We start from the raw sequence: 12,948 nt of genomic DNA, 5'->3' as shown, positions 1-12,948 counted from the left end.
TTCAACTTATACTCCATTAAATTGGTGGTTTTATTAAGAAATTGTTTATTATTCAATCCCTTAACATGCACATTGTCGGTTTTATCTTTACCTTGTTCAATTTATTTAGTTCACTGTTAAGTTAAGAATCTTTGAGCTAATCCTTTTATGGATCTTATACACCTTGTTGTGCTTGACATTTATAGGAAATTATGAATGTATCCAATTTAATATCCGTTTAAATAGAAAAGAAAAATAAACATGAATATGAAATATACATTTAAATGTATAGTTAGATAGGAAGTCTATATTTAATTTTTTTTAAAGTCATAATTTTTCAACTCCCCTATCAAATAATAAAAAGTTTCATCTACAGATATACTAGTTTAGCTGTTTCTGAGATCTTCCTGGAAACACATACTTATTAATGTTAAGCTATATAACTAACTATTTGTCTCGCCCCTAGAATCTAGGAGAGTGTGGTAGAGGTAAGGAAATTAGCCTAAAACCATTCCAAGACATTTATAAAGCGTACCTTAAAAGGATAACCCAATAAGACTAGCAATTTCTGAGATCTTTAGCTTCAGACAAAAAAACTTGCTATTTTATATTATAGGATGGGCAAATAAAAAAGAAAACCAGGAAAAGCTGCACAAATTTGAAAACACGTTCTATTCAGCGACATACAAAAAAAAGTAGAAAAAATAAGATTTCCAAGATTAGAAGCTGATAAACCGTGTGTATCTGTCAATTATGTTCAAATCATCTTGTCAACGTGCCCAGAGCTAAATAGGAACTTTTTTTTATTAACCAATATAAACTCAATTTTCTCGGTGTTTATCTTTAACATCCTGAAATTGTGAACATGAAAATGCACAAATATTTATAAAACAAAAATTGGACAATAGAAAGGTTATTAGCCTTACTACTTTGGGTAGGTTAGGTTTTCAGTTAATTGCTGAAATCGAATGAACCTTTGCATATTTGTCTATGTTTGGATAAGTTTTTTCGTTTTTAGACAACAAAATGAAAAACTTTAATTTATTAGAAATTTTATGTTCACTGTTTTACATTAGCTTAAATTTTATTAGCTTTAAAATGGATTTTACATTGCACTTTCCACTCTTCATTCCTATATTTTTATTCTTTGCAATAGAAAAAGCTTAGAGCATATTTTAATGTACATATTTTAGTAATTGAATCTAAATATTCACTATTATTTTCTTACTTAAATGCTTTATGACCTCATTGGCCATGGAAAATTAGATTCAAAATAAATTTGAAAATTTAAAAGAGGGGTTGGGTATATCTTTACATGCCTTCAAGAACTCCTGGGACAAGTTGATAACAACAGAAGTATGTTTCAACTGCCTCTAAAAATGATTTTTTTTTATAGCTTCTTTAAATTTATTTGTTCTAATGTCGATGCCTTATGCAAATTGAAAGATTGCAATTTTATTTTGTTAAATTTTGTTTACACTACCTGGTCTTGTAGTGTAAAATATAGTAAGTAGCCTTTTTATATATAGTTATCGCTATAAATCCCCGAATATTTACACTGTTACAAAAATTATGAAAAAAACTAATGGTGCAAAAAATTGTATTAATCAATATTTACTAATATCCAATGTGTTTATTGATTATTGATTTTTATAATATTTGGAGAAAAATAACATTACAAAGGTTTAAGCTAATCTGAAGCCTGTAATCTAGATAGTTTTTCCAAAAAAAAGTAGAAACAACAGTAGGTTTACATGTTTATAAATAAAGAACATACCAACAGCTTTTAAATTTATTTCTTATAAAACAAGAAAAAAATAATAAAAATCGAAAAATAACAAACATTTGTAGGTTTTTAACATAGCCAAGTTAGATACATGGCAAGACTACAGTGCAGTGGCATGGTTAATTTAGATATCCTGTAATTTAAAGAAGATCAGTTTAATTTTGGTTGCTTTGTGTAAATAAATATGCTTGTAGCAGAAAAAAACAGAATATTGGCTTATTAGTATTTGGCAGATTTAGTTTTGATAGAATCTTATACAATATGCAATGAAGATTACAGTTATTAACCAGTTGATGCAGTACATGTTGATGAAGCTATACCAGAACAGGTGTAGGGTCCACAGGTTATCAATCCAAGAAATCCACACCTACCTGAAAACAAAAAAAGGGTATTGAGTGAAAACATAATTCAATAAAGAAATAAAGATATGATTTCTAGTAAAAACAATGTATTACCAGTTGTAAAGTTATTGAGATTTAAACATCTGGAGTGGGGTTTAACTTTGAAGGAGATTTAACATATAGATTACAGAATGAAAATTTTAAAAATCGAAAAAGGATTTCTGTGAGGATATTACCCAATTATCATCAGTAGAAATTTATTTCTTGAATAACTTTAAGCATAGGCTAAACTTTAAAAATCCGTCCAACAGATTTCCCAAAGTCTGTGTTGGCTATCAAACAGTATGGTTTCAAACCCAATACATCTTTGCATTACAAAATCTACCTTTAATTTTTTAAATAAAAAAAATATTTTCTCTTATTTTAGAACATTTTATAATCAAATTTGGAAGATTTAATTTAAAAAAATTTTTTTTGTAGGTTTTACTTAGGAGATGTCGCATTAGGATGATTGTTGTTTAGGAGGTTTGTCGCATTAGTACGTTTGTTGGTGTACCATATAAATTACCTGCACAAGTAGCTGTACAGCTTTGTCCAGCACAATTTGTTGTACATTGAGACTGGGTAATTAAACAGCAGACTCTTTCCAGAGCTTGACGATTGTAATCTTCCTGCTTCACAACAACCTCCAGCTGGCCGCTGGCAACCTCCAGATCAACAAGGCAGATAAAGAGAAGTGCAGAGAGGGAAATGAGCTTCATGATATAAATATTGTTGTATTTATAAAATATTTCAAATAAACAGATGAATTTAAAAGTTTTCAGCATTATGTACTCAATTTTTAGAGCTGACATGTGTTTGTTTATCAAAAGTGCACTAAAAAAGGATCAAATGTTAAATGAAAAAAAAAAAAGAACAGTCTAGATTGCAAATATGCAGAAGTGTACATTTGATAATTTCATATTTTATTTCATATTTAAGTGTGTTAGGTATTGTGTGTTAAAATTTAATAATTTGATAACTGTTTCAAAGATAAATAATCATAATTAAATTATTTTAACATGTATTTTGCTGAGGATCCATATTCCATAGGAATGACTACTTATAATAGCCTTTATCTTTCTGAATCTAATTCATATCTGTCCTCAATCAAATTGGATTAGGTATTAAACATATATTGGTATGTAAATGGACCCAAGCATTGAAATAATAGTTATTTCTTGCATCGTATTATAAACAGCTTTCTGCGTATATAGAATGTACAATTATAAGATTAAAAACAGTTTTTTTTTGGCCCCGAGGTGCCGAAGGCATGGGCTAATAAAACTGGTTTTAATCTTATGATTGTACATTTTTCTATTTGTAGAATGCTGGATATAACTAGTTATAACAGTCCAATTATGAAGAGTCTATCCCTGCTATGTTGTAGAAGTGTTTATGACGTAGTCATGATTTAGAAAATTATATTGTTAAACACCTCACCTCAATTGGATCAATCAAACATTCAATATCAGATAATAATACAACTAATAACTTTTTATGATTATGTGTGATGGCAGGGTTATATATCCACATCAGTTTTATTAGTTCTTATTGTCTGCCATTGTGACTTTTTTTTGAACACTCGGCAAGTTGTTGCATTTTGATGCGGCCATTTAATTTTTTGACAAAGGCTAGATGCAACATGGCTTCAGAACATCAACTGCAGTGGCCTTTTTAACTGATTGTCAATTAGTCAAGATGTAATCTTTGTTAAAAAAATGATATCAAACAACAATGTTGTCAGTCAATTTTAAGACAGTTGAGAATATAATTTTTGCAAATAAGTTTTGGATCCCTACCACTGCACTGGAGATACTCAGAATAAATGATTTGTATATTTTTGATTGGTCTAATATACATTTGGCAAATAGAATTCTTATTTTCATAAGAGAATAATATGAAGTTGATAGATTATTTTTAGCGCTGCTACTGTACAATTTAGGCTAGTCTGGCCAATAAAAATTACTTGGATTAGTTCTCTTATATCATACTAGCAGTTACGCCCCTAGATCATCTAAGATGCCTCTAAGAGCCCTAGCGTTAAGGGGGAACATTGCTTTGACATTTATGATCCTTGTTCTTGCAAATAAGATATATGATTTAGAGATACAATGTTTATTGTAAACTGTATCCTTAAAGTTTTATTTTCTATGAAATATATTTGTTTTATTTCATTTAGACAGGTTAAATTTATTATTATTTTGGCATTTAAACATTAATTATAAGATTTTAACAATGATCTTTTAATACATCTTGTGTTCATACTAACAACATAAAGCCTTTGTATTGGGTCCCAAGGTGATTACATTCAGCCAAAAAATCCTTTGTTGGACGATCTTTGTCTAGAAGTCCTAACTACTTGATCATAAAAATCACTTTTAGGACTGACAGACAAATTAATTTATAGATAAGATTTACAATTCAAAATAATACACAGTACGTCATGAAGGTTTATTACTCTAATTAATATCTTTGTTTTTTAGGTGCACAGATGTGGAGTGAAATATCTGACCGTAGGAATGAGGAGAATATTGATGAAAATCTGGAGGGCGGACAGAAAAGAGGATCTGATAAATCCATTAAAACCAAAGATTTAGGTAAATAGGGAAAAGGAAATAAACAATAAATAAAGCTACTTCATATTCTAATTATTCTTTCCTCGGTAGTGGATAAATTTTGTAGAGAATAAGGAAATAATACCAAACCAGTTGTACCATCCCTTTCTCTATTTGCCTATGAACAACAATCAACAAAATTAAAATTGTAAAATCTTGTGACAAAGGTTAAATATGCTTTTAATTGTATGCGTTTGGTTAACATTTAGACTCAATAAGCGTATTTGACTGGAAGCTTGCTCACAATTTTACGGATAATTGCATAAGCTACTATTCCCTTTATAAAGAGAGGGGGGGGGGGGGTTAATGCAACCATCTCGTAATCAGTGACCAAATGGCACTTAGAATTCGAATTTCCATCAGAAATTTTGCATAAGTAAACCTTGGTAGGTCTATTTTCCCTAAATCGAACACAAATTTTGAAAAGTAATTGGATATCTATACTGCAAATTAGTCACGAAACCTATCTCCTCGTAATACTCTTTTCCACTACAAAACGCTATCAAACGGTTCTAGACGGTAGCTGTTGGTACTAGAAGTTTTAAAAATGGTTATTGCTATCATTTAACATGAATTAAACCAAAAATATGTTTTAAAAAATTGATTCCTACGTTATTAATGATGAATTTGCCCTGAAAATAGGCAAACAACGGCTAAACGGCTGAGCCGTCAGTCGTTACTTTTCCACCTTTTTGTTCGATTTAGGGAAAATAGACCTACCAAGGATTACTCATGTAAAAGTTCAGATTTAAATTCGAATTCTAAGTGCCATTTGCTCACTGATTACGAGATGGTTGCATTAACCCCCCCCCCCCCCTCTTAAAAAACCACAAATTCATGATATTTCAATATTTTTAAATTGTCCTTATAAAAAAAAAAATTAGGCACCAAGTTTAAGTTAAACTGATTGAATATGAATATTTTTTGTCATTTAGATGAGAAGGTTTTGAAAGAGGTGATGGATAACAGTGAAGGTGGTACTCCTCCTATGATAAGGTATAACATTTTTAATACCATATTACATTAAATAACTTGGTTCCATCAATAAATAAGGATTTCGCATTTTATGGACAAACACTCACTCATCGGAATCCATGACTAATATTAAAATCCAGGGAAAAGGGAATGTGATTCTGACAAACAATTCTAAAGGAAAATTTCACCACAATTCCTTCCTCTTTTCCTCCCCTTCTTACCCACCCCTTTTCAGTTACATTAAAAAAAAAGATATACCCCAACCTTACTTCCAAAGGTTTCGTGCTTTATTGTAGAATTGATTGTTACAATAGCCTAGCTAGGCCTGATTATAATCATTCTATATTCAACCACCTAGATTTTAAGGCTTATTAGATTGATTAATGATAGTGGCTAAGCTCCTAGAGGCCTCTAGGATAACTTGATTTGAATGGGGGGAGGGGGTCGATTGACCCCTGTCCATTTTTAAATTCAGTTTTTAAAAGTTATGGGGGTTAATAAATTTTTTCTCTTTGTTTTTTCTCCCAAACTAGGTATTAATAGTACATAGAGGCACAGACAAACATTCTGAAATTTTAAAAGTAATATAATTTTTTCAGTGTGATATTGTCGATGCCAACACATGTTGTCGAACAGATTCTTGAATATCAGGTCAGATTTGTATTTTTTACAGATTTTTATAAGTGAAGCTATTCTATAATTCTCTTAGTCTGTTGACCTATCAGTCCTGCTTCATAAATATCATAAACATATAGTTGGTGCATTATTTGCCAAATGTACCACTTTTCTGCACTACCTCTCCGATTTTGTTAATACTCTATATTTTGGTCCGTTGGGTCATTCAAGGATGCTGGATGGCCAAAAAAAAGTTTCAGAGTCCCTGGATGTCTAGATATCTAGCTATCTATGAAGGTAGGTAACAAAAATGTAAAAAACACCCATTTTTTCACAATTTTAAAAATTAATTTTTTCATCAATCTTACATCCAATCTATACATTTTATACACCAAAATGATCGTTTATTCATGTAAAAAGCGCACATAATGCTATTTTGGCCAAAACTCTAATTTTACAGGGTGTCCAACAAAAAGTGTATTTTGGATATCTAGCGTAATACCCAAAATACCTGTCTGAAAAAAATCATTTTTTTTTGGCTTAAATCCTGTGTTTTATCTGTGTGCATATGTGGTATATAACGGTTCGGACCACCCGGGACTATAAGGTTGTCAAATTTCACTTTGGGACACCCTGTAAATGTGATTTTTGCGTCTGTAGAGCTAAAACTTTTGGCCATAGTGTTTTCTGACTAGATCAATAATTTCATATTTTTTGGACACCCTGTATTTTCAAAAAAAGAGAAAAAATTTTTTTGTTTTTTTTAAATTTTTTTTCTATTTTTTAGTTACTTAAAACTGTCATATAGATACAGATTTTGACTAATAACAATAATATTTGCCTATTTTACAAATTTTTACACTTTTGGGACACCCTGTGCATGTTTTGAAAAAATGATGGTTTTTGCCCATTTTTGGGGGGAAGGAGTCGTTTTAGGGCCATAGACTATTTTTTTATTTTTGTAGAACTTTTCAAGACACATCATTTGTTATTTATGCAAAAACCGAACCGTTTAGCCGTTATTCACCGCCAAAGGCGGAATTTTTTTACGTTTTTGCCGTTCCGGAGGTTATAATGGGCATTTGTGGTAAGAAAACGTTGATTTATCAAGATCCCTCTTAAATACTTTTATTTAGGTAATTTAATTTACTAAATTTCATATTAAGTAAAAATTTTGTGCAGCTAACCGTTTGTCGTCGAGATGGATTTCAATTGTTAAAACAAGAAAATGAAGTGAATATAACATAAATAATTGCTATAACATAAGTGATAAAAGAAACATAAATCATGTGCATTTGAAATTCCTTTCGACAAAAATCGGTTGGATATACAAAAAAATTTACTTCACATGAAATTTAGTAAATTAAAATGCATAAATAAAAGTATTTCTCAGTTATCTTGATAAATCAACGTCTTCTTACCACAAATGCCCATTATAACCTCCGGAACGGCAAAAACGTAAAAAAATTCCGCCTTTGGCGGTGAATAACGGCAAAACGGTTCGGTTTTTGCATAAATAACAAATGTGTGTCTTGAAAAGTCCATAATATAATATATCAATTGTTTAATCATTTGGTTAAAATTTTTCATGTGAACAAACGAAATAGAGATAGAAACTAATCCACGAAAAGAACTATTAGGAGCTTCTTTAAAAATGTGGTTCTATAATATGTCCATTGATAGGGTAAGCAAGATATTTTGGTATAGGCAGGCAAATAGACAAACGTTTTTGATTGGTAATTCTTCTAAATTCCAGGTATCCTGGGTGCAAAGCACAGGTTGGCTGCAGAATTATGGACCCTGGCTGTATGCCCTGCTTACCAGAATTGAGAAACCTCTCACACCTGATATGGGATCTATATTGAGGTAAATCTCAATCTTTTTGAAACTTAAACTAAAACTTAAAGGAACTCAATTAAATAAAGAGTTACAGCTTTGAGATTTGGCATGGTAGTTGCTTTAAAAAGGAACAATATGAAACTGTGAAAAAACGGCGGCGGAACCGCCGCTCCCGCCGAAAACCGCAGTTTCCCGCCGAATCTTTTTTTGCCTGTTCTCGTCAAATTAGACAATTTTCAATCATTTGAGACAAACTTTTTTTCAATAAAACAAAATTCCTAATATTTGCACTTGACATTTTTTAGGAGCTCCTTTTATTTTATCTAGTGGTTAAATTATCTTTTAAAAGCCAATTTATTCTTTTCTATAAGTATTTTACAATCAAAGTTTAATTTTCAAGCCTCTTAGGCTAAATTTAAATTTATAGTTTTTTGTACTCCTCAATTTAGTACACTTTCTTTTTAGTCGCTTATCTTTTTAAAACTAAGATATGTTCGTATATCACTCTGTTATAGTGGACTAAGAAAGTCTTTTAAAAATGTATATAAGTAAATTTGGCCTAAAATTAAGGAAAAATTTTCCAGTGTGGCTTTAAAACTGAATATCTGTAGGATTAGAAGTGGTTCTAAGTTATATTGAAAAATTATGTATCTTATTATAGACAATTTTCTACGAATAATAGAATAAAAATATTGCTACCAGTTTTAGTATTTATCTGTTAAAAATAAATTTGTATGGAGACAATTTCTCTTGTTTATTCTATGTTTTACTAAATTGTAAATGCAGTAAAATATTTACAGTTGTCTATCTTGACACTTAGTAGTTGATTTTTATGTAAGTATAAACGGAACAATTTAAAGGCAAAGAAAATCTTACATAACTTTAATCATTCAAAGAAAAGATATTTTACATACAATATAAAATATATGTTATGCTCTTTTAAGTAAAGCAATAGGTGTTTTACGTTATCTAATGTTTTATATAGTCAGACTTTTTAGTATTTTATTTACAATATAAAATATATGTTATGCTCTTCTAAGTAAAGAAATGGGCTATTTTACGTTATCTAATATTTTACACAAGCAGACTTTTTAGTATTAAAATAAAATAAGTATACAGGTACTTCCAATTTGTTGTGTTGCAACTCGCAGCTTCTTGCGAATAAAGTTAGCGTTTGTTATGTACATTCCATTATCATTTAAATACATAATACAAATCTGGGACACATGCCATACTTAACTGAAGTTGAGGTAATATTGATAACTAGATGTTCAGTTGAGACAGTGTTTCAGGGCTTACTATCCTTAAACCTGTAGTTGTAGTCATAAAATCCTTCGTTTCTCGTCCAACCTTATGAGATCTAAGGTCCTAACCCTCATTAAGTTATGAATAATAATTTTTATTTCTAGGGACCTGGCCTTGTTTTGTAGTCAAGAAAGAAGTCGGCTAGTCAAACTATCTCAAGACAATGATTCTCAAGGAATAACAAAATTTAAATTATAGATAAGATCTCTTAAACGGCTTGACAGAAGATTATTAAGGATGTACGTTTCGGTTCCACGACAAACGCAGGAGTCCCAAACGTCGGAGTGGACAAACGCAGGAGCGTTAAAATATTAATTTAAGTTAGTATTTCTATACAGGTTAGGTTAGGTTAAGATATGAATATACAAATAAGCCTCCCGCAGGGGTTAGGCATTTAAAATAGGTTAGGTTGGTTAAGGGTCCACTCCTGCGTTTGTCCACTCCGAGGTTTGGGTCTCCTGCGTTTGTCCTAGGACCTTCGTTTCTTTTCACAGTGGGGCAATTTATTTATGACTATTGTGTAAGCCGCGAAAGGCATCTAGGGCTACTCTTTTGTAGGGGAGGGGGTATTTTTTATAGAGAGGCTTTTAATACCCTTTTTGAAAAGATTATGAATGAAATAAAAACTTGATTGAACTGTCCTAGTGCTCTGCAGTGCATAGTTACTTTAATTTGTCAAAAAATTTAAATTGAAAAGTCGGATCAAGTCTGAGATAAGAGGAATACCCCATAACAATTATTTACATCCTTGTTAAATGTCTGATAAGGTCTAAAAACCTGGCCGCAAACCCTACATTCGTCGATCATTAAAACCCTCACATCCAGTCCTTCAAAAAGTCTGCAAATAATCTTTAAATTACTCACATAATTCCTATTTTAAAGCGCATTTTGATTGGCTGCTAGTTCTCAAGACTTTTTTTGAGTAAGTTTAACAATGAATAATCAACACTTTGGTACTTTCCCATTAAAGTGTCTGTATAGCACTAAACCCCTTCTTTCCCCCTTATTATTAAAATCAGGGGGGAGGGTAGTTATTTTTTCTTTCCCTAACCCATGCGGGGGACCTAACCCTACCGGGCTACCAGTACCAAATATAAATAACCTAACCTCACCTGACCTAAAATTATAAGGAAACAAACGAATAATAGTCCCCTTTTCTTTAAATTAAGGGGAAGGGGTTCATTTGCTCCTAAAGGCACTATGCAGAAAATCACCACAGCTTTTAAAGTAATTGAAAAAAGATTTTTGGAGGGTTCTTTACTTTTTTTCTAACTTGTTCCTTTTTTCTTTAATTTAGATGATTTCAGAGGAAATTTGCAAAATTGCACCTAATTGCTTTTGTGGGTTTAATATAATTTTTATGATTTTGGTTTGTTATTGGTCATATTTTGTAATTGAATTAGTGGTGTATCTGCTCTTAGATTAACTTACACGGAAAAATATATGACATATTATATGGTATCTTTTTGTGTGTTTGTCTGTTTACAAGGTAGGGTTTGATACATCGAGAAAAAAATAAAAGAAAGGAATTGAAGCAACTAGAAGACGAAAATAGGCAGTAGGCCCAGGGGCCTAATTAGCGCTGTTGCCGCGCTAAATTTTATTAATATTCCACCACTTTCCAAATGGGAGGATTACAAAATTAATATGTAAAGTTTTAATAATAAGAATATAATATTTAAATTAAAAATAAAAGAAAATTTTGTTATTGAACATAAAAAATACTAAAATAACAACATCTAAAAAAATATTTTTTTTTACTTTTTACTTTTAGATATTGTCGTTTTAATGTTTTAATTAAAAATTACAAAGAATTTATTTTTATTTTAAAAAAATTGTGCATGAAAGATGAATCCTTTCATTTCTAAAAAGGGGGAATTTTTTTTAATAAACATTTAGCTGATTCTGACCGCCCACGGCTGTTTGCTAAATATCGGTTTTCTTTTTATTCACATTATTATTTATGATTGACATACAAAAAGACCTGGGCGGCTTTTGATTTTCGCCTGCTAAATTTTCTTTAAATATTTAGGGATGGGGAAGTAGTATTTTACCATGAAAAGGGGGTGAGTATTCATCCTCTTCTCCTTTTTCCTTATGGGTTTGATAAGATATTTTTGCGTAGAGAGAAACTGCTTAGTCTTTATGTTGCAAAGAAACTGAATTTTCAACGAATGTTGAGGTTCCGTCGGACGGTTGTAAATAATAAACTTCCACTTTTAATTGTGCATTTATTATCGCAAATGATATTGTTCCATATTCACAAAAAGAGAATGAGCAGAGAAAGAGTTTGCAATAAAGGGGAAGGTACAGTTTGAGTTGTAGCATTAAAATGCAGTCTTGCATATTATCATACATTTGCGAAAGCGAATACACACTCAAAAAAAACTGTCTTCAAATCAATTTTGTTAACACAGATGCAGGGGAGAAAAGCAAGTCTGAAGAAAATACTGAAGATCCTCCGCTGAAATATGAAGCTGAAATTGCCTCCTTTAACCTGTTCATCTGTCTGGTGGCTAAATACTTCAACCAAGGAGATTTGGCGGATGTGTAGTGGATGGACAAAAAATTATGGCTGTGTTTTTATTTTTAATATCATTGTAATACTATTCAGAAATTAGACAGTGGATGATAAAAACTCCCCCCCCCCCTCCACACACACACACACACACACACAATTGTAAGCTACCAAATGCAGGAAATAGTTATAAAAGTTTTGGGGTAATTTATAATTCATTTTCCTCCCTTCTCTCTTTACTATCTAAGGATACAAGGAAAGGTAAACTCATTAATTTTTTTGCCATATATGTTTGTTTATAATATTAAGTCATAAATAAAATAAAATAGTATCCCTATCTGTCATGAAATTGTAGTAATGATCTTCCTTTGCCCAAATATTAATTTTTACCTATGTAATTTTGATATAATATAATACCCAGTGAAAATCATGATAATAAATATTTTTTCATCTTATTGGTTATTATTAAATAGTAGAATAAAATTATTGTTTGAATATTTTAACACCCTTTGCTTAACAAACCAATCCACTTATGGCAAAAAATACCTAAAGTTTTAAAGCCAAAGATTGATAGGGTGTTTATTAAGTTTATTTTTCTCGCTACGCATGTATAAAGCAATTGTATTGTTTTAAAACGTCATAAACGAACGGACGCCGCACAACATGAAGTATAGAGTTGCTCTTCTACCATATAATGATCCTGTAGGCATAATCTGTTGATATTTATTTATTGATTTTCTCAGCACCCCAAATAACAATTTTCACTATAATAGTATCACACGAAATATTATTAATACATAGTTTCTTAGGGTCTATTTATTTTAATTTAAACCATCGGCTGCGCCAGTATCTTAATGTAGCTTTGGTATGAAGAGGAGAATTTTTGTGGTCTTGTAGTAAAGATACTCTACAAGTCACTAGGGTATGTTATTG

At 30.9% G+C, this 12,948-nt stretch overlaps 2 protein-coding genes across 3 annotated transcripts in view; one reads left to right on the top strand and one right to left on the bottom strand.

The window, feature by feature from the left end:
• The window catches only part of LOC145305729 (gem-associated protein 2-like), a 37,507-nt gene extending 25,037 nt beyond the window's left edge, over positions 1-12,470 (top strand). The window contains exons 10-15 of one of the 2 annotated variants that reach the window (XM_080147469.1): positions 4,632-4,745; positions 5,699-5,759; positions 6,338-6,389; positions 8,110-8,219; positions 9,602-9,672; positions 11,915-12,470. In XM_080147469.1, coding sequence (XP_080003595.1) covers positions 4,632-4,745; positions 5,699-5,759; positions 6,338-6,389; positions 8,110-8,219; positions 9,602-9,672; positions 11,915-12,051 — 545 coding nt within the window. In that variant the 3' untranslated portion in view covers positions 12,052-12,470. Of the gene's footprint in view, positions 1-4,631; positions 4,746-5,698; positions 5,760-6,337; positions 6,390-8,109; positions 8,220-9,601; positions 9,674-11,914 lie in introns of both variants that reach the window. The other variant, XM_080147470.1, reaches the window with a different exon arrangement.
• LOC145305673 (uncharacterized) lies at positions 1,759-3,002 on the bottom strand. Its single transcript, XM_080147385.1, has 2 exons — positions 2,675-3,002; positions 1,759-2,136 (listed from the first exon to the last, which is right to left on the bottom strand). Exons 1-2 carry the CDS (start codon positions 2,958-2,960, stop codon positions 2,048-2,050), a joined length of 375 nt encoding a protein of 124 aa, XP_080003511.1. The 5' UTR covers positions 2,961-3,002; the 3' UTR covers positions 1,759-2,047.
• Positions 12,471-12,948: the final 478 nt, after the last annotated feature.

Source organism: Acartia tonsa, chromosome 14 (genome assembly GCF_053477335.1).
Source record: "Acartia tonsa isolate MP-2025a chromosome 14, ASM5347733v1, whole genome shotgun sequence".
Classification (NCBI taxonomy): domain Eukaryota; kingdom Metazoa; phylum Arthropoda; class Copepoda; order Calanoida; family Acartiidae; genus Acartia; species Acartia tonsa.
Note: the sequence above shows the minus strand (reverse complement) of the source record. Positions and strands in the feature narration are given on the sequence as shown.

Coding starts and splice junctions, on each gene's coding strand:
- LOC145305673 (XM_080147385.1), bottom strand. CDS start 2,960: ATGTCAGCTCTAAAAATTGAGTACATAATGCTGAAAACTTTTAAATTC. Junction 2,137..2,674: donor CTGTACAGCTACTTGTGCAG/GTAATTTATATG, acceptor TTTTGTTTTCAG/GTAGGTGTGGATTTCTTGGA.